The sequence below is a fragment of the Sceloporus occidentalis genome, unplaced genomic scaffold (genome assembly GCF_023333645.1).
Source record: "Sceloporus occidentalis isolate IW3139 unplaced genomic scaffold, rSceOcc1.0.p SCAF_4, whole genome shotgun sequence".
Lineage (NCBI taxonomy): Eukaryota > Metazoa > Chordata > Lepidosauria > Squamata > Phrynosomatidae > Sceloporus > Sceloporus occidentalis.
Window position 1 is genome coordinate 112,131,577 of NW_028316984.1, and position 19,743 is coordinate 112,151,319.

Here is a 19,743-nt window from a genome sequence, read left to right on the forward strand (position 1 = left end):
TTTGAGGGGATGCTATGTGGATGTTTTTTCCCTTCTTCAGCCTAAAGGAAAAGAAGCGGTAGCTGTTACATCCACGAAGAAGCCAAAGCATGAGCCAAAGGTGGATCCTGCTAAGCACACCTTTGCCAACTGGATGGATGGTTTTACGGTCTTTAAGGCCGTTGTTTCCTTGGGACTTTAATGCAGGACGTTGTACTCGTACACAGTGTAGATATGATCATTGTTATAATAATTTTTCCTGCTGTAAAATGTGTGTAGTATAAAGTAAACAATGCTCATTGAGGAGGGAACAAGCTTGTTTTCTTCTGCTCCAGAGAACAGAACCTGGAACAATGGATGCAAGCTACAGGAAAAGAGATTCCACCTCAACATTAGGAGGAACTTCCTGACAGTAAGGGCTGTTCGACAGTGGAATGCACTCCCTCGGAGGGTGATAAGAGTCTCCTTCCTTGGAGGTCTTTAAACAGAGGCTGGATGGCCATCTGTCAGGGATGCTTTGATTTGGATTTCCTGCATGGCAGGGGGTTGGACTGGATGGCCCTAGTGGTCTCTTCCAACTCTATGATTCTATGATTTTATGATTCTACCCTGAGGACTATCTCTATGGTGAAGCATAGTGGTAGCAGTATCATGATGTGAGGATGCTTTTCCTCAGCAGGGACTGGGAAACTAGTCAGCATTGAGAAAAAGGTGGATAGAGACAAATCCAGGGCAATTCTAAAGGAAAACCTATTTCTGCAAGGGACTTGAAACTGGAGTGGTGTCCTAGCTCGACACACAGCAAACATAACCCTGGAGTGGTTTAAAAACAAGTACCTGGGTGTTTTAGAAGGCTTGGGCCCCATTCATACTGGTCTAAAAGACCTGGAAGGAACTGGGCTGATCCGGATGCCCCTCCCCCGAATCGCTCCGTTAGCAAGTGCCCACTACAAATTTGAAATCGAATGCATTTTGACAGAAATCGAATGCATTCTGGAGGTGGCTGCTGCCAATCAAGCTATCGTCATGGTGACGTTTGCAGGGCATCGGGGGAAGTGTCCTCCCTTTTTAAAGAGCCAGGCACAGGGGTTTCAGCGGCTGAAGCAGGGAGAGAGATGCCTCTCTCTCTCTCTCTCTTTTTTTATAAACCTGTGGGCTTTTGGGTCAGATCTGCCCCTGTCCCAGGCAAAGGATGGGATTGCCATGCATTTTTTTTTATGCTTTTAAAAGCAACATTAGCTTTACCTTTGCTTCCCTTGCTGTATCTGCTCAAGAAGACAAATCATTCGCATAGTTGCTCAAAAAAAAATTGTTAAAAATGTAACATTGATTGTTTGCAACATTTGTAGCTTCTCCCTCTGCAGAAAGCAAGGAGATCCAAGGATATCCAAGTGCAAGCCTAGCTCCATCTGCCTCTGGAATATAAACCATGCGCATGTTCGCTCAAAAAAAATTGTTAAAAATGTAACATTGATTGTTTGCAACATTTGTAGCTTCCGCCTCTGCAGAAAGCAAGGAAATCCAAAGATATAAACTGCAAGCCTGGCTCCATCTGCCTCTGGAATATAAACAATGCGCATAGTTGCTCAAAAAAAAATGGTTTGAGGGGGGTTGCCTGACGTGAGCTCCGTTAGTGACCTGAATTTTTTCCTCCTGCAAGGGAAGGAATGCCCAGTGACAGAGGGCTTTGGGCAGAGGATGCAGGGAAAAGAGGCTCCTAAAGAATGCCTTCCCTTGCTCCCTTCTTCCCAGGGCTCTTTCCTCCTCCCCCTCCCCTCCGATGAGGGGAGGAAATGCCTTGCCCTTTGCCCACCCTCTGACCTAAATCCCTCCCTCAATTTGCCTCGATCGTGATCGAGGCCAAAGTTCTCATTCCCAGGACCCGGGGTTTTTAAAAAGAAACGGCATTTGCGCCGATTTCAAAAACACCGCGCTAGGGGCCATTTAACACGGAACGGGTGTGCAAGCCCCGGATTCGCTTGTGTGAGATTCAGGGTGAGTAGGAACTTCACGTGATTGAATCGGTTTCAGAACCGATGTTTTTTGTAATGTGAATGGGCCCCTAGTCAAACCACAATCCTGAATCAAATTGAGGATCTCTGACAAGATTAGAAGGTTACTGTTCACCAGCAGTCATCATGCAGCCTGACAGAACTGGAACAGTTTTTGCCAAGAAGAAAGAAAACACACTGCAGCCTACTTTAACTGCCCTGGCTTAATGCTAGGGAAATCTGAGAACTGTAGTTTTGTCAGACATTTAGCCTTCTCTGTCAGAGAGCTCTGGTGGCACAATAAACTACAGTCTCCAGGATTCTCCAGCACTGAGCCAAGGCTGTGAAAACAGTCTCGGACTGGATTATTTCTGCACTGTGTTTTGAACCCAGATGCACAAAATTTATAGAGGGTTACCCAAGAAGCCTGAAAACTGATTCCGACTAAGTGTTGCCTTGGGGGAGATAACCTGTGAGAGCACAAAATACTCTGGCATGTGTTGGTTGAATAGGTAAAATATCTTTTGTTCATCAAATATCAGCACTGTTTATTAAAGCAATTAAAGTTTCAAATTATAACACCACAAAGTGTGTAAAGATCATAGGAGGTGTTTGTGAATATTGTGTTTGCTTAAACTGGGCAAGAGTACCAGTCATATCCTATGCACTGGTACTGCAATTAGGTATTTGCAGGATCATAATATTGGGATCTTACATACAGTGTGGTTTTTTTCATGTAGAAAACATTGGTTTTGTTAAGAGATGACTATTGTATGTTACAGCCTTTTTCATTATATGAACACTTAATAGAATAGACATTCACATTTGTAGCAGTGTGTGTATTATGCATTAGTGTCACTCTGTGCCACTGATGGGATATGTATAACATAATGTCATTGTCGATTATGATAGAAGTGATTCTGAGGATATTTTTAGAGTGAGACTGTGCTTTAGCCTAGAGGTTTCTGTGGCTGACAATAGATGGGGTGGGGCAAGGGATGGTGTTGAGCATGTACACATGGCTTCTTCTCATGACAGGTACACAGTTCATCTCTTTCCCCCATGTATGTGCTGCATCAGGCAGCTTGGGATATGGGAAGCTTTTGTTTAGACCAGTGATTCCCAAACCTGGGTTCTCAGAAGTCTTGGTGAGATAACCAGTCAAGTATTATGACAGTTGTAATCTAACCACATGTGTGGACACAGTTCTTGGAATCACTTGTGTACACTTACAGCTGCATGGATTGGAAGGGTCTTATAACATGGATCACTTATAACTCCCTTATTTATAACTCCACTTGTAACTTAGCACTCCACTTATAACCTATATAAAGTGGTCTCAAATTGGATTATTTCTGCAGTGTGTTTTGGACCATGTGGACTAGAGCTGAGAATCAGTTACAGCCTCAGTCATCAAGATGGGGAAATCTATAGACACCATACACAAGTGTGTATTTGGGTGCACAACTGCAGTCTAATTTTCTATGGACTCCCCACACACAAACACACACCTAATAACAGTGATGAAAACAGGACTGTGATTTGTACTTGATAATGATCTGTCTGAAGCAGCGACAGGGAAAATCAGGTTCACAGGTTGAATGTAGCTTCCTCATCTGGCCCATGGCTGCTTCTGCCATGGACCAGAATCCTAATTGTGTCTGACACTGGTGTATCCAAGGGTTAGATCAACATAAGTACTTTTTTGGAAATTGCACAGGGAGCTGTCCAGTACCAGAAACAATTCCATCATCATCCCTGATGGCCACTGATTGGATATGGGATACACAGAGGTGTCAGGAAATCTCGTTTGTATTGCCACCCCATCTGGTTCCCTTCGCCATTTTTCTTCTGTGAGACTGCATATAAACACAGTGGTGGAACCTGGCACTGCACCAGCTCCAAATAGGATCTTGGCTCTTATCTCATTTAAGAGTTAGAAGGTGTGCACATATTCCTTCATGAATGAATATTGTGGCACTTGATACGCCTGAGGTTCTTTTTCTGCCTTGTCATTCCTAACTGAAGAAATGGATACCACAAGAGAACAAATAATCTGACGGTGTAGTAGTATTGTTGAGTTTTTAATAAGTATCCTTTGTGTCTTGGCAGTGGAAAATAGATTATTTGTGTAAATTTAAAATTTACTGAAAAAGTAAAGAAAAGCCCATACAAGTTAATCTAGTGTGCCTTCACATGAAGGCCACAGCTTGTGACCTAAATTGTGCAATCCATCTGCCATAGAAGGAGGTCTGCCAATGGTTTGATAAATCTTCTGTGTTCATTGGCTGTCTGCCTCTTACTAGTTGGCTTCTGTGTGTGGCAGGGGTGTTTTAATGTCAGTTGTTTCTTTTTGAGGCCTCCAGGTGTGCACCAATTTACTGTCTGGGGGCTTTTGAGGGGGAGAAAAACCTGAAAAAATTGAGGGAAGATGAAGGTTGGTTGGACAGAGCAAGATGTGGACCTCTGAGGGGCTGCATTTGCTTGCATGCTGCAGTTTGTACAACTTTGCTTTAAGGACTCATGACTTGTTTCTTCTTTGCAAATTAGGGCTTTTGGGGACATGATTTGTAATGGAGAATCTCTGAATAGGAAGTCTATTAGTCTTTCAGCTACTATCCAATAGATTCTCCTGGTCTTGGTAAGAGGCAGCTGCCTCACCTCTTACTCATGGGGGGAGCACATCATAATTCACAAATAATGTACATGTAACTGAGAACAGAAGGGACACAGTGGCTTAGTGGTTAAGACACTGACTATTGACTATCGCAAAGTTAGCAGATCAGCAGTTTGAGACCCAAGTGTTGCATGACAGAGCAAGCTTCTGTCACTAGTCCCAGCTTCTGCCAACCTAGCAGTTCAAAAGCATGTAAAAGTGCAAGTAGATAAATATGTACCACTTTAGTGGGAAGGTAACAGCACTCCGTGTGCCTCAGCATTTTGTCATGCTGGCCACATGACCACGGAGTCATCTTGGACAATGCTGGCTCCCTAGGCTTAGTAGCAGAGATGAACACTGCCCCCTACAATTGGACATGACTAGAAAATACAGTGCGCCTGCGTTATATGCAATCACATTATATGCTGCTTTCAGCATATGCTGAAAGCAGTGCTGCTTCTGGTTCCGTGCGCCGGAAGAAACAATGGTGTGCGCGTCCATGGCGCATGCACGCCGCTGTGAACATGAGCACCATTATTTTCAGTGGGCTTGAGCATACGGGAACGGAATGGATCCCCCACATAAAACAAGGGCGCACTGTATTGTCAAAGGGAAAACTTTACCTTTTTAGCTGAGAACAGAAAGCATGAGGAACTCAAAATAAATGTGCAGTCATGGGCTCCTCAGAATTTCCTGAAGATCTTGATTCCCCTTCTGGGATGCTCTCCCTACAAGTTTGCCTTAGTTTTATGTGCATGTTTTATTACAGCCCAACTGATGGTAGGAGGAAACTGGTAGAAGAGAATTAAGCATCGTTATTCTGTTCAAAATTGTCCTGATGCAAATTCTGTTCTCTTAGGCTAGGTCTGCCTGGGAGCAGCTTTACAGACATAAGGTTTGGACTAAATATGCAGTTCTATCCTTTTTCATATCTTTGTGGTGTCCTTTAGAAGTTAGTACTCCATGATAACATGCATCTATCGTTCCTGCTAACATGTTTGCTGTCCTTTCCCCCTCTGAGAAACAAACGCGCCCCCCCCCAAGGTCTGGAGTATGCTGATGCTCCTAAAACTATAGAAGGATCCACCCTGTCCCCCCATTTGCGGTGAGGACAGGCTGCCATGTAGACAGATTTCTCAAAGGGAAACAGCAAATATAGTGTTCCTCAGTGGATTTCTTAGTCATGCTCAAAAATTTGGAATTCGTCCTGGACAGAAGTTTGAAATGTGGGATATATGCTAGAAAAGGAGGACATCTGGACATCTGCAGCATACAAGAGTTGTCCCCAGATGGTAAAAACCTAGATTGACTTATCCAGCACTTAGTGCTGGAATAGCAGTTGAAGCCAACTTGCCCAGCCTAGGGGAAAAGGAAGGCGGAAACCAAGGCTGCTGAAAAAGCCCTTGAGCCCACCCCTGTGTGCCTCAAGCTAGGAGGAGTTTTCTGGGTTGCTTTTTGATGATCCACTCCCTCTCCCCAGTGGTTCCTGAAAACCCTTCCAGAGTAATTGCTCTAGATGGCGCTGCCAGTTGGAGGCGAGGAATTGGTTCATCAAAAAGCAGCCTGCTAATCTTCCAGCTTGAGGCAATCAGAGGTAGGTTCTTGGTCCTTTCCAAAGCCTTGGCTTCCTCCTTCCTTCTCCCGTGAGCTGGCCTCCTTTGCTCCCTCCTCATGTCTCTCTGTGCTACCAGTTGCAAGCCCTAGCAACTAGGTGTGCAAGTGACTTGAGGAGGGAGCTGGAAGTAGAGGAATCTAATACTGTTGAACTCTATACCTATTTTAATTTTTACAATATTAGTTGTTTTATATCAGGTAATATACATGTAACTTTATATAAAATAATAGGTATAAATCAACACAATTAACTTCTATGAAATATTAATGGGTTTGGGCCAATGCAAACCAAAGTCAGATGGCAGCCAGATTAAAGCCATGTCATACTGTCACTAACCTAAAGGATCCAAAGAAGTGAATTACATGAGTTGAAAGCTGGCAACAAGGCCCCTGTGCTTGAAGAGTATTCAAAGACAGAACTGTTACCCAGCCTAGAAGCTGGCTAGCAATCTGGGAGCAAGATTAAGGCTCATATATTGTAGTCTGTTCTTTAAAATAACAGTAAAGCAGCCTTTTTACCATGGAGGGATGCTTGAAATATTTTTAAGGATTCAATTTATAACTACATCAACCCCCCCCCCCCCAAATCATGGTTGTTCATAGAACCACTAGCAATATTTCATGGAACTGGGGGGGGGGGGGGAGGGAGGAATCCAGGGAATCTTCATTGGGAAACCAAGTCCTAGAGCATGCCAAAAGACCTATTTTCATTGGAGTCCCCCTCAAAACCTCTGGTTTCCATTTTGAAAGGGACTGCCCTCTCATCAGATGTGTTTGGGGATGGTAAGGAGTTCTTTGGTGGTGAGTGTGTTAATTTTAATCCTTTTTGGTCATTTGGAGTCTTTTCTGCCTATTTGAGGGTGGGGGTGAAAGCCTCCCCAAATTCACTGTTTTAAAATAAATAAATAACGAAAGAAAGAAAGAGGTGGTGAGATTTGGAAGAGGGCCAGTGTGGTGTAGTGGTTTGAGCCTTGACGGCAACTCTGGAGACAAGTGTTTGAATCCCCATTCAGCCATGGGCAACCCCCCTCTGAACAAAGCTTTTCATGATGGATTCCTAAGGTTGCTGTATGACTTCAAGGCACATAACAATAACAGGGTTTGGGACAGTAGTGGTGGGTTTTGGGGAACTGCACTGCCTCCACCCCTTCTTTAAAACTTGGCATGAATAGCAGATAGAGAAGAGGTGAAGGTGCAAGAAAATATTACAGAACACAGATGAGAAACCAATGGGAATTGCATGGTGAGTAGATAAGAGGAAGTAAGGGCAAAGAAAGAGGTCTGGGGAAAGGGAGGGTCAGACAAGTCAGGCAAAGCAGAACTGGACATGAGAGGGTTGTAAGTGTTAAGAGGAGAATGAATCAGAGAAAGTGGCAACAATGAAAATAATAAAGACTGTGTGAAAGGCAAAAGAAGTTGTAAGAGGAAGGAGCAAAGGAAACTCCTACAGGTTAGAGACAAGGAAAGGTAAAGAGCCCCAGAGCCTCTGCGTAGTCTTAGATCAAGGTGGGTAAAAATGTAGTGCTCCATTTTTTGTTGGTAATGCCAGCAGCCTTAGCCACCATAGCCAATGATGAGAAATGTTTAGCGTTGCAGTGCAGCAACATTTGGAGAGCTGCATGTTAACCCCTCCCTTTATTTAAATAGACAAGGCTCACTGCAACACCAAGCAATGTTTCAGTAAGAAACACAGGAACGGTGACACTGAGAAATAATGGTGACACAGTCCTCAGAAGCCACTTTCTTTAACTGATCATAATCACCTGGGACCCTTAACCGGGATGCAGGTCTCAGACTGAAGAGTATTTCTGTACCTATACAGAAGACTGTCCTTGTCTAATGTGGGAAGCAGGATAAATATAGTGAGCAAGAGTTCTGTTTAACTACTTGTGGCTCTGAAAGCACTTGTTCAGATAAATTGCCTCATTCTTTTTTAATCCATTGGATGGTTCTGTCCAAGGTCTGTGTGTGCTGATACAAACATTCTAGTGCTTGCAACACACACATTTTAATACCGTGCTGCTTTTTTGGTGAAATTATATTTGAGTACTTTTAATAATATCCCTGCACTGAAAAAGATAATTAGGAACAGAAACCTGCACTGTCATCAGTTACATTCCTGTTTTAAATAATCTTCTTAGTGGCATATGCCCTGGATATGCAAAAGCCTCTTCTCTCATCAGTTCCAGAATGTGATGGCATTGGATTGTGCTGGTTAAATTTTCATAGTGGCTAAATCGGATTAGCTGTTCAGTCTGCTGTTTAGAAAGCTACTAGCCATGTGGTACAGCTCCTGTGGTGCCTGCATTGTGAGCTTAGTCAAGGCAGGTTGCTGCTTGAGATGTCCTTAAGCATTTTAGTGGAATGGACTGGAAATTAGTTTTTCACTGTCTTGGCTTTTGAACTAGCAAGAATGAGATGGCCTTGGAAAGTAGTACCTTCAGGCCAGAAGTCAACAATATGAAAACACACTTAACACAGTAAGTTCAGTAATATGTAACAGAATCGTATGCATTTTGGAACTTCCTTGCAGAACGTTTGCATAATGCCACTTGCTTCATTTTCTTCAAATTCCTCCCCAATTATTTATTTATTTTACATAATATCCTGCCTTTCTCCCAGCATGAGATTCAGCAAGGCTCACAGCCATTTAAAAGCACAACTAAAAATAACTATTAAAGCAGAAGTCAAAACACAATTAGACCAAGCTTCTATTTAAAAATGCATGTTAAAAATACATGTTAGGAGGCATTTTAAAAACACATTTAAAACACAATAAAATAGAAATGCAACATCCCCCATTATCTGCTACAACTTATTAAAAACCACATGCCTCCCTAAGTAAAAAGGTCTTCATTTGCCAGTAGAAAGACATCATGGTTTGAGCCAATCAGTCCCCCTAAGTAAGGGAGTTCTTCATCCTAAGAGCAGTTACCAAGAAGACTGCTTCCTTTATTCAGACCAAATGTGCCATTGATGTAGGACCAAGAAAAAGCACTGCCCACCAGAGGTTAAAGCTCAGGAAGGCTCATATAAGGACATATACAGTGGGTCCTCTGTAGATTTGAGCACTTGCAGATCGCTACACCTCATTTTATTCAATGGCAGCACGTGTACGTTTGGTTTCCATGTCATATTGTAAAAGTCTGTAAGTCTAAGCATGCATAACTGAAAGAACCATACATTGTTTCCCTCTTTATAGATACTTTTGCTTCCTCTTTTCAGGTAGGGATCTGTCCTCCTAAACTTGGTACATACTATTCATAGTGCCAGGACTATGTAGATAATAGTTCTGCTATATTCAGGAGAGATTTCTCTCAAGTCCACATGGATATGATTACAGTCTGAAAGGTTGATTCTTAGTGCCTTGAAACCTGATCCTTCATTTTTATGTACAGTGGACCCTTGCTATCCACTGGGATTTGGTTCCAGGATCCCCTGAGGATAACAAAATCCATGGATGCTCAAGTACCATTCAATTCAGTGGCATAACAAAATGCTGTCTCTTATATAAAAAGGAAAATCAAGGTTTGCTATTTGGAATTTATGCTTTTTCTGAATATTTTCAAGCCATGGTTGCTTGAATCCGTGGATAAAAAATCCGTGGATAAGGAGGGCTGACTGTATTCACTTGATCATACATAGCTAAACCCTAGGATCCTGGAGTAGTATCCATTCAGAGTTGGTACAATTTCTGTTTGTTTTTGTACATTTTGCCGTCCAGTATAATAAATTCGGGCGAGGCCAATTCCTGGTGCTGTCTGGGTAAAAATCACCCAGCTACAGCCAAAGAAACAATCACAGAGTTGATTCATCCAAAGTCGTGGAAGTTTTTATCTTCAGTTATAATATGTACAATATAAAACAGCATACATATATATACCATCCTTTCTGACTTTCAGTCAACTTCAAAGCCTGTTTCACAGCTACAAATTAAAACAGTAGCTCACAGTAATAACCTGTTGCTCCAACAACAGCTCACAACCAACTGAGCATTACAACTGTGAAACGTCATCTGACATGTGACCAGTCTCCTGGTCCATTAATATAGAACGTTGGCTGTGAGTCTTCATTCAATCAATCAGAATATTTTTCTGTTGTTTAAAGGCATATTACATCAACACACTTTTGTTTGATAGTGTACTGAAGTGTTAAATTGGCAGATTCGTTCTTTTAAAAAATGAGTTACTGAGCTTCATGAAAAGTACATGGATTTGTGTATCATAAGTGCCAACTTAATTATAGTGGCTCTATTCTAGGAAGGCAGAAAGATATATGGCCAGAATTACTCCACATTCTGCTGAAATGCAAGTTCCCTAGGCAATCCTGGTATCTTCATTACTTAGACAATAGACTGAGGATTTGATAAGCATGCATTCTATTCCTTCATCCAAGTCATTGATAAAGATGTTGAATAGCACTGGGCCCAGGACAGAACCCTGTGGGAGCTTACTGGTCACTTCTCTCCAGGATGAAAAGGAGCCATTGCTGAGCATCCTTTGGGTTCAGCCAGTTGGCCAGTTACAAATCCTAAATATTGTATAGCCCACATGTTACTAATTTTTTTGCAGGAACATTATGTGGGACTATGAGGAAAAGGCAGATTGGAACATTGGCAGAGTAAGCCTGGCGACAGCCAATGGGAGCATGGCCAAGAAAGGTTAGGGGTTACTTCCAGGAGCAAGTAGAGATAGGAAGAAAGGAACGTGTATGAGTTAGATAGGGACCGGATAGGAATTGGATAGGGAGCAGATAGGGACAGAACTCTGAGTTAGAGGTTTATTAGACCCTGAGGGGTTTTAACAGCCAAGGTGGCTGAGATACACTGCTGAAAAGGGCAGTTGGAAAGGGTTTTGAGTACCCATGTTGGCCTTAAAAAGAGGTCAAGTGTGGAAATTGAATTGGTATGGCTGGTAAAGACGTAAAGTAGGAACAGAATTTTAAAGCTCAGAGTCTAGTCAAAAGTCTTATGTGAAACTGTAACCCAGAGACCACTTATAGAATATAGTAACCGATACTGTAAATCAGGGGTCGGCAACCTCCGGCCCGCGGGCACCTTTCTGCCGGCCCCCGCTCCCTCCTGCCGCCGAAATCTCCACCGATTTCGGCCGCTCCGGCCGCCATTTTGCCTTTCAAAATGGCGGCAAAGTCTCGCGCGACCATAAAGGCCGCGCGAGACTTCGCCGCCATTTTGATGGGCAAAATGGCGGCGCCCATTGGGAGGCCCAATGCGGCCTCTGGAGCCCTGAAACGGGGCTCCAGGAGCTGCACCGGGCCTCTGGAGCCCTGAAACGGGGCTCCAGGAGCTGCACCGGGCCTCTGGGAGGCCTGATGCAGCATCTGGAGCCCTGAATCGGGGCTCCAGGAGCCGCACCAGGCCTTCAAATGGGCCCCGCCCACCTCCCTCCTGGCCCCGCCCACCTCCCTCCTGGCCCCGCCCTCCTCCCTCCTATAAATGGAGGGGCGGGGGGGGAAGGAGGAGGAGGCAGAGAGAGAGGGAGGGAGGGAGGGAGGGGAGGAGGAGAGAGAGAGAGGGAGGGAGAGAAGAGGGAGGGAGGGAGGGGAGGAGTAGAGAGAGAGAGAGAGTGGGAGGGAGAGAAGAGAGAGGGAGGGAGGGGAGGAGAGAGAGAGAGAGAAAGGGTGGGAGGGAGAGGAAAGAGAGGGAGGGAGGGGAGGAGAGAGAGAGAGAAAGGGTGGGTGGGAGGGAGGGAGAGGGTGGGAGGGAGGGGAGAAGAGAGAGAGAAAAGGTGAGAGGGAGAGGAGAGGGAGGGAGGGAGAGGAGAAGAGAGAGAGAGAAAAGGTGAGAAGGTGGGAGTGATAGGGAGGGAGGAAGGGAGAGAAAGAAAGTGGGTTGAGACAGTGGCATGCATTTTTTGCTGTTTTGTGGCCTTGCCTAGTTGCTTCCATTCTTGCAAATATTGCTCTTATTATTGTTGTTGTTCTCCTTTGGTATTCTTTTTGCAAAATCCCTCCACATGGACTTGCTTGCTCTTTTGTGGGTTGAGACATTGGCATGCATTTTTTGCTGTTTTGTGGCCTTGCCTAGTTGCTTCCATTCTTGCAAATATTGCTCTTATTATTGTTGTTGTTCTCCTTTGGTATTCTCTTTGTAAAATCCCCCCACATGGACTTGCTTGCTCTTTTGTGGGTTGAGACAGTGTGCATGCGTTTTTCCTGTGTTATGGCATTGCCGGCCCTAGTAGCTTTTTGCAAATATTATGCGGCTCCGCCCCTGGAGGGTGGAAACTCCGCCCTGACATGTGGCTCCGCCCCCAGATAGTGGAAGCTCCGCCCTGGCATGTGGCTCTGCCCCAGAGGGTGGAAGCTCCACCCCCATGTGCGGCTCCGCCCCTGGAGGGTGGAGGCTCCGCCCCCGGAGGGTGGAAGCTCCACCCTCCGGCTTCGGCCCCCCAGTTGTCTGAGGGACAGCAACCCGGCCCCCGACTCAAAAAGGTTGCCTACCCCTGCTGTAAATCTTTGTAACTGTTTAAGCAAATAAACACTGTATCAACTCTGAATACTAACTATAAGAAGGATACTATAACCATCTATTTTGTATATAAAGTTTTTTTGGGCTCAGTGTGTGGTCACTTGAGGTATTTTAAGAGATTATAAATCAAACACTACCAGGGATTAATAATATTTTTGTTGCTGAGAACACTCAGAATAGTGAGTGCTCTGTCTTTCTACAGAGTGGCCCAGAGGCAAGGGAAAGTATGGGAGTCATTCAAGTGAGGGATCCAAGTTTCAAGGGTCTTGTCATGCAATTTGGTGGCAAGCAGTGGGGTGAAATAAGAAAAAAATAACCAAGGGGTTCAGAGTCAAAATCTCACAGGGCACCCCATTAGTTATTGGTGGCAGCTAGGGAGGTAGCTGTCACATATTGGTGGCAGCAGTGGGATAGAAAGACCCATTGTGCTGCCATCAGAGGAAAATAGGTGGGTGAATGAGACCCACCTTCACAGGGACCTTGTTCGAGGCCTTACTGACATCAAGATATGGTAGATGCACAGCATTCCCTTCATCTATCAAGCTTTTAGCGCTTTAAAGAAACAGCGAGATAAGATTTGTCTGGCATGACTTGTTTTTGAGAAACTCATTGATTTTAGCTATCCTGGCATGCCTTTCTAAATGACGTGCTCTAGAATCTTTTCTGGTATTGATGTCACGCTAACTGGATGGTAATTGTTGGGATCCTCTTCTTTCCGATTTTGAAAACGCGACAACGTTTGCTCTCGTCCAGTCTCCTGGGACTACTCCTGTTCTCCAGGAGTTTTCAAATATCATTGCCAGTGGCTCTGAGATTACATTTGCCAGTTCTTTTAATATCTTTGGGTGTAGTTCATTTGGTCCTGGAGACTTATATTCATTTAGATTAACAAGATATCCCTGTACTATCTTTACTTATTCTGTGCTGAATTTCCCCTATCCTGTCCTCTGCTCCATTTTCCTCAGGTTGAGCACCTTTTTTCTTTTGTGAGAAGACTGAGGCAAAGAAGACTTTGAGTAGTTTTGCCTTTTCTCTGTCCCCTGTTAGCATTTCAGCGTCTTCTTCATGCAATGATCCTACCATTTCCTTCTTTCTTTTGCTATGGACATAACAAAAAAAAAGCAATTTTTATTGTTCTTAACCTCTTTAGCAAGCCTAAGCTCATTTTCTGCTTTAGCTTTTTTACTTTACCCCTGCACATGCAAGCTATTTGTTTGAATTCCTCTTTGGTGATTCCCCCTTTTCCATTTTTTATACATGTCCCTAAAGCCTAACTCAGTTGAATGTTCTTTAATCATCCATCCTAGTTTCTTTACACATTTCCCATTTTTCCTTCTCATTGGAATTGTTTGAAATTGTGCTTTTTGAGACACTCCCATCCAACATGAACTCCTTTCTCTTTTACTATTCCTGGTCACCCCCAGTATTTCCCTGTGTTTATTGAAATCAGCTTTCCTAAAGTCTAGACTGTGTGACTGACTATGCTTGGCTTCCCCCTTCCACTGTATAACAATCTCCAGGTGAACATGGTCACTCCCACCCAAGGATCCCACCACTTCCACACCATTAACCAGGTCATCACTGGTTAATAGAATAAAGAGGGAAAAATGACAGAACCCCCACTAGTGGTCACATACAGCTCCCAACTGAGACCGCTCAGGCATATCATCAGTGAACTACAACCCATTCTGGACAATAATGCTGTCCTCTCAGGGACTCTTGGTGGCAGACCTTTAATAATAATAATAATAATAATAATAATAAAATTTTATATATATCCCGCCCCTTTGAGGTCAATCGGCTAACAATAATCAAATACAATACAATATATATCAAAATCTACTTCCCTCCCCCCTTAAAAAGTTATTAAATCAATTATAATAAAAACCAACAAATTAAAACAACATAACACATACACACCATTACAAAACAGTGAAAAACAAAACAGCAAACTGTGGCAGCATTCCACTCAAATTTTCAGAGAGGACCTTAGGGACTCTCATGAGAAGAGGGTTCCTGAGGCTGGGATTATCTATCCAGGAAAGGCCTGCCGGAAGAGATCCATCTTGACAGCCTTTTTAAAGCTGTCTAAAGATATCCGTTGACAGATCTCGTCCGGCAGGTCATTCCATAATCTGGGGGCGACAACAGAAAACGCCCTCTGGGAGGTAGCCGAAAGCCTATATCTTTGAGGCTGCAGCAAATTCCTCCCAGAGGACCAGAGCGTGCGGGGAGGATTATATGGGAGAAGGCGGTCCCTGAGATAGTTTGGACCCAAGCCATTTAGGGCTTTAAAGGTGATAGTACACCTTGTACTGGGCCCGGAAACTAATAGGCAGCCAGTGGAGGGACTTTAATACCGGAGTAATATCGTCCCTCCTCGATGTTACTGACACTACTCTGGCAGCCATATTCTGCACTAATTGCAGTTTCCGAATCAAGCACAAGGGTAGCCCCATGTAGAGCGCATTACAGAAATCTAGATGTGAGGTTACCAGCGCGTGTACAATAGTCTCGAGATCCCTTGCTTCCAGAAAAGGGCGCAGTTGGCGTATCAGCCGAAGCTGATAACAGGCGCTCCTGACTGTCACATTTACCTGATTTGTCATCAGGAGCGACGAGTCAAGGAGCACCCCCAGACTGCGAACACAGTCACTGGAGGAGAGTGTGACCCCATCCAGGACTGGGGATTGCAACCCAATTCTTGGTTTCGGGGCTGCTACCGTGAGCACCTCCATCTTGTCCGCATTCAGTTTCAATCTGTTTTTCCTCATCCAGCCCATTACTGCCCGAAGACATTCATTGAGAGAAGAGACGCCATCAGAATTTGAGGCCGACGAACGAGACATGGAGAAATAGATCTGGGTGTCATCAGCGTACTGATAACACCCAGCTCCATAATTCCGAATAACCTCAGCCAGCGGCTTCATATAGATGTTAAATAACATAGGGGACAGTATAGCACCCTGTGGTACCCAACAGGTGAGCTCCCTTTTACTGGAGCAGCTGTCCCCGAGCAGCACCCTCTGGGACCTGCCCGAGAGGAAGGACCGGAACCACTGCAACGCAGTGCCTCCGATACCTAACCCCCTCAGGCGGTCCAAGAGGATGCCATGATCTATTGTGTCAAAAGCCACTGAGAGGTCTAGGAGCACCAACAGGGTCACACTACCCCTGTCGATGCTCAGACGCAGATCGTCGGTCAAGGCAACCATGGCAGTCTCAAACCCAAAGCCTGTCCTGAAGCCAGTTTGAAATGGCTTCATTATACATGTCCCTAAAGCCTGTCTTGTCTATAGAGAGCCTTAAAACCTGAAACAGGTATTTACCTACAGGAGAACACACATCACAGATGTGGACACCGGTACAAAGCCTTGCCATAAATCCAAGTGCCAACTCTGCCCACATATATATTCAGGAAATGTCATCACGGGCCCTAATGACATCATCCACAAATTAGAGGAACATTCTTGTGCTTATGCTCCAATGGGATTTATGCCATACTATGGGGTGAAACAGACCACCCCTTTGTGCTGCCTTCCAGATGGCTTGGAAACTCGGCATTTACATGCTGCACACTCCCAAGCCGCTCGGCTGTTTACACGGGGGCAGCTTCATGACTCTCTGGGGACATGTCATTTAGATGCCACACACTGCTGAGAGCCATGAAGCTGGCTTCCGACTGTGGTGCAAGTAAAAAAGCCAGCTTTTTACTACCCGAAAAAGGAGCAGCTATTTGCTGCTCCTATTTTGAGTGGCTTCAAGGCAGATTGGGGCCATGGCATGTGATTGCCCCTTCCTCTGGTCCATTTTGCCCCTGTGTCAACAATGGCCTTCAGCACTCTACACTGGGCAAATAGGCCAGTGCCTGGGCCAGAGCGGGAATGGACATAAATCAGACATTAGGAATGGGAATATAAAAAATCAGGATTTATGCAAGAGCCTTCCTCCTCCCTTTGTCCCCTAACAACCTGTCACCTCATCTCCATCCCACAAGGTTCTGGATTTGAATTGAAATTCTCACATGCAACTTGTTCATATAGGTCTGTGTCTGGATTCTCCACTCTAAACATGCATCTGAAGAAGTAGGCTCAAGTTTACGAAACCTTATGCTACCAACTTCTTTCTTTCAGTTAGTCTCAAAGGTGCTACAAGATCCCTTTGCATAAAGGGGCCTGGGCCACACAAAGGATGGAGACATGTTGGGTTGCAAAGAAGCATCTTTTTTGTTTTGCAAATGGATGTTAAATTTCCTGGACTTTGAGAGTCACCCAATGACCACCTGGCCAGAAGGAGGAGGTTCCAGCTTGCAAGTAATACCCACCCTCCATACCATCTGAACTGAGAGCAAAAAAGAGCAAAATTGCTGGCAATAAGGTTAAATTATCACATACTAACCCCAAGGAATATTTGTGAGTTCATTTTCAGCATGTATGCCGGGAGGCACAATGTAGTGGTTCCAAATAATAGTCACATGGGGGGGGGGGGGGGGCCTAAAACTTTAAGCATTTTACTAAAACTATAGATAGCCTTCACATCACCTTGTTAAATAGCATTATAAGTAGAATATTTAAAGGTGAATTCTACAGTTGTTTGCTGTTTGTTTTTGGAGAGGGTGTTCTTTTTTACAGTTGATAATGGTAACATAAATAGGAAGGAATGGGTTTTGGAAGCCATGGAAAAACCAAGAACCCTAAATGTGGTACATTTCCTCCAATATGTTTCCTTTGCAGTGGCCTGACTAGCAACTGAATATCATGTTATCTGCCATTATTCCAGTTAAGAACATTGCTGTTCACTCTGTTTGAAAAATGAACTATAAATTTTTACAACAGAATACCACAGTTTATTATGCATATTGTCTTTTGTAAGATGTGAATTGGAGTTTTATTCTGACAGTGAATATTTATCCACTGTTTATAGTAGCATTTCTAGTCTGTACTGTACACATTCAAAATTGAACAGTCAGAAAGTCTGCATTTTTAGAAGCAATAACAATAGAAGAAACAACAAGCAGTGCCACTTTCTTGTTAGTAGTACAAACTTTAATAAATCAAGGAAAAGCATCAACTCCTTGAAGCCTGTGGTCTTAGCTATTACTACTACTGTTCTTGTTCTGTGCCTACAAGTCATTTCTGACTTATAGACACATGAACATATTACAATAAATGTTGTATTATTATTGACTAATAATATCCTATTTGTTGAGTGCATGGAGTCTCCTTCCTTAGAGGTCTTCAAACAGAGGCTGGATGGCCATCTGTCGGGGATGCTTTGATTGTGATTTCCTGCATGGCAGGGAGTTGGACTTGATGGCCCTTGCGGTCTCTTCCAACTCTATGATTCTATGATTTACTATGATCCTGGGGCAAAACTATCACAGGATATTTTTAGGGGTGGACGAAGTACAGTACTGGTTCCTTCGTTCCCCAAAGCCCCACCATCACTTTCCAAATCCCTGTTGTTATTGTTACGTGCCTCCAAATCTGTCTCCCACTTACAGCAACCTTAAGAATCCATCCATATTTCTTTAGAAGGGGTTTGCCTTTGCTTTGCTCTGAGGCCGAGAAAGTGTGACTTGCCCAAATTCACCCAGTGGTTTCTCATGGCTGAATGGGTATTCGAACTCTGGAACACCAAATCCATAGTTCAGTGCTCTCTCTTGTCCTACTTATAAATTCTACTGAAATCAGCAGGGCTTTTTTTTGGCAGGGGTAGGGAGGTATTTTGTAAACATCTTAAAGGATTGGGCTAATTTCCGACAAATTTCTTTTCCTTTTTTTTTATTGGAGCACTTAATATATATGCTTTCAATTGGAAAGACTCACAAAGCATGCAAGATTTTTTCTTACATTGCTTCATTCATGTTGTACTGCTCAACTGTCTGATACTTAATCTGAGGATGGAAGTTCTCCTAAAGAATGGATTTTTCAGGGCATATACTTCTGTAGGGGGCTGCAAAGGAAAGATGAGCTAGAAAAACTATGTTCCATTACCTTAACATTTATGAGTAATTGTCACATTTGTTAAGAATACAAAGATGACCACAAAATAAGTATAATGAAGCATTTATTAGGTTTGTGAACTCAATGGCAGGAATTTGTTAGTATGATAAACACAAAGGGGAATAAATTTAGAAGCAAGGGTAAACAGATAAAGATTATGTGATTATTTCAGTGATATGTTCTTCATTTTAGTAGCAATAGGGTGTTGGGATAGGAAGCCATTCCAGTTTCTCTCTGGAAAAGGTGAGATTTGAGCAAAGATTTAAAGGGAGTAATTTACATATCATTTAGCAAGTTATTATTCAAAATACAGTTCATGTCTACTTTGTTTTAGCCAAAGACACAAGTTGCTTATGTGTGTATCAAGTGCAGCTGACTGGAAATATGAAACATCTGTGAATCCTGTTTCTTTTGCTCATTAACATTTTGAAAAGCTGTGGAAGAGGTCAGTAGTTCTTTAGAATGGCATTTACCTAAATATGACCCCTGCTTCCTTTATGGCCTCCTGACATACCAGATTCCATACTCTAACAAATATGGTAAGAGTCAAACTCCATTTTGCTCCCTGAGTCTGGTTAATTATTTGAAGTTTATCTGTTTCTGTAAAGATAGAAACTTTATATGATGGACAAAAAGTACTGCTATAAAAAGTTATGCATAATAAACATGCCTAACTTTTCCCATCTGGCATAAATGTTGCAGTTTTCATAAATACATTTTAATGGCCATTTAAAATTAAGAATGTTTACAGCTTTAAATTCAGACCTGTGATATTTAAGCACCAATACTAAAATGGAAAAAAAAAGATGGGTGTACTTGCCTTACCTTACAAAAATTTGATCCACAGCCATTAAAAGCAATGGAAAGATGACTTCTGGGTTCATAAATCTATGACTGAGGTTCACTTGTTTGGGCTATGCCAACTCCCACCCCTCTTATTTTAAAACTTGCATTGTTTGTGTGCCTTTTGTTTTACTTCATGCATTTAAAAAGTGGACTAAAAGA

General features: G+C 43.3%; 1 protein-coding gene across 2 annotated transcripts in view; it reads left to right on the forward strand.

Moving 5' to 3' along the window:
- Nucleotides 1-19,743, forward strand: part of LOC149314511 (mitochondrial inner membrane protease subunit 1-like) — a 58,767-nt gene that overhangs the window by 3,351 nt on the left and 35,673 nt on the right. The window contains exon 1 of one of the 2 annotated variants that reach the window (XM_089521301.1): nucleotides 16,938-17,046. The exons of the other annotated variant lie outside the window; for it this stretch is intronic. Within the exon in view, the coding sequence (XP_089377427.1) occupies nucleotides 16,975-17,046 (72 nt within the window). The 5' untranslated portion in view covers nucleotides 16,938-16,974. Of the gene's footprint in view, nucleotides 1-16,937; nucleotides 17,047-19,743 lie in introns of those variants that run through there. 2 annotated transcript variants of the gene reach the window in all.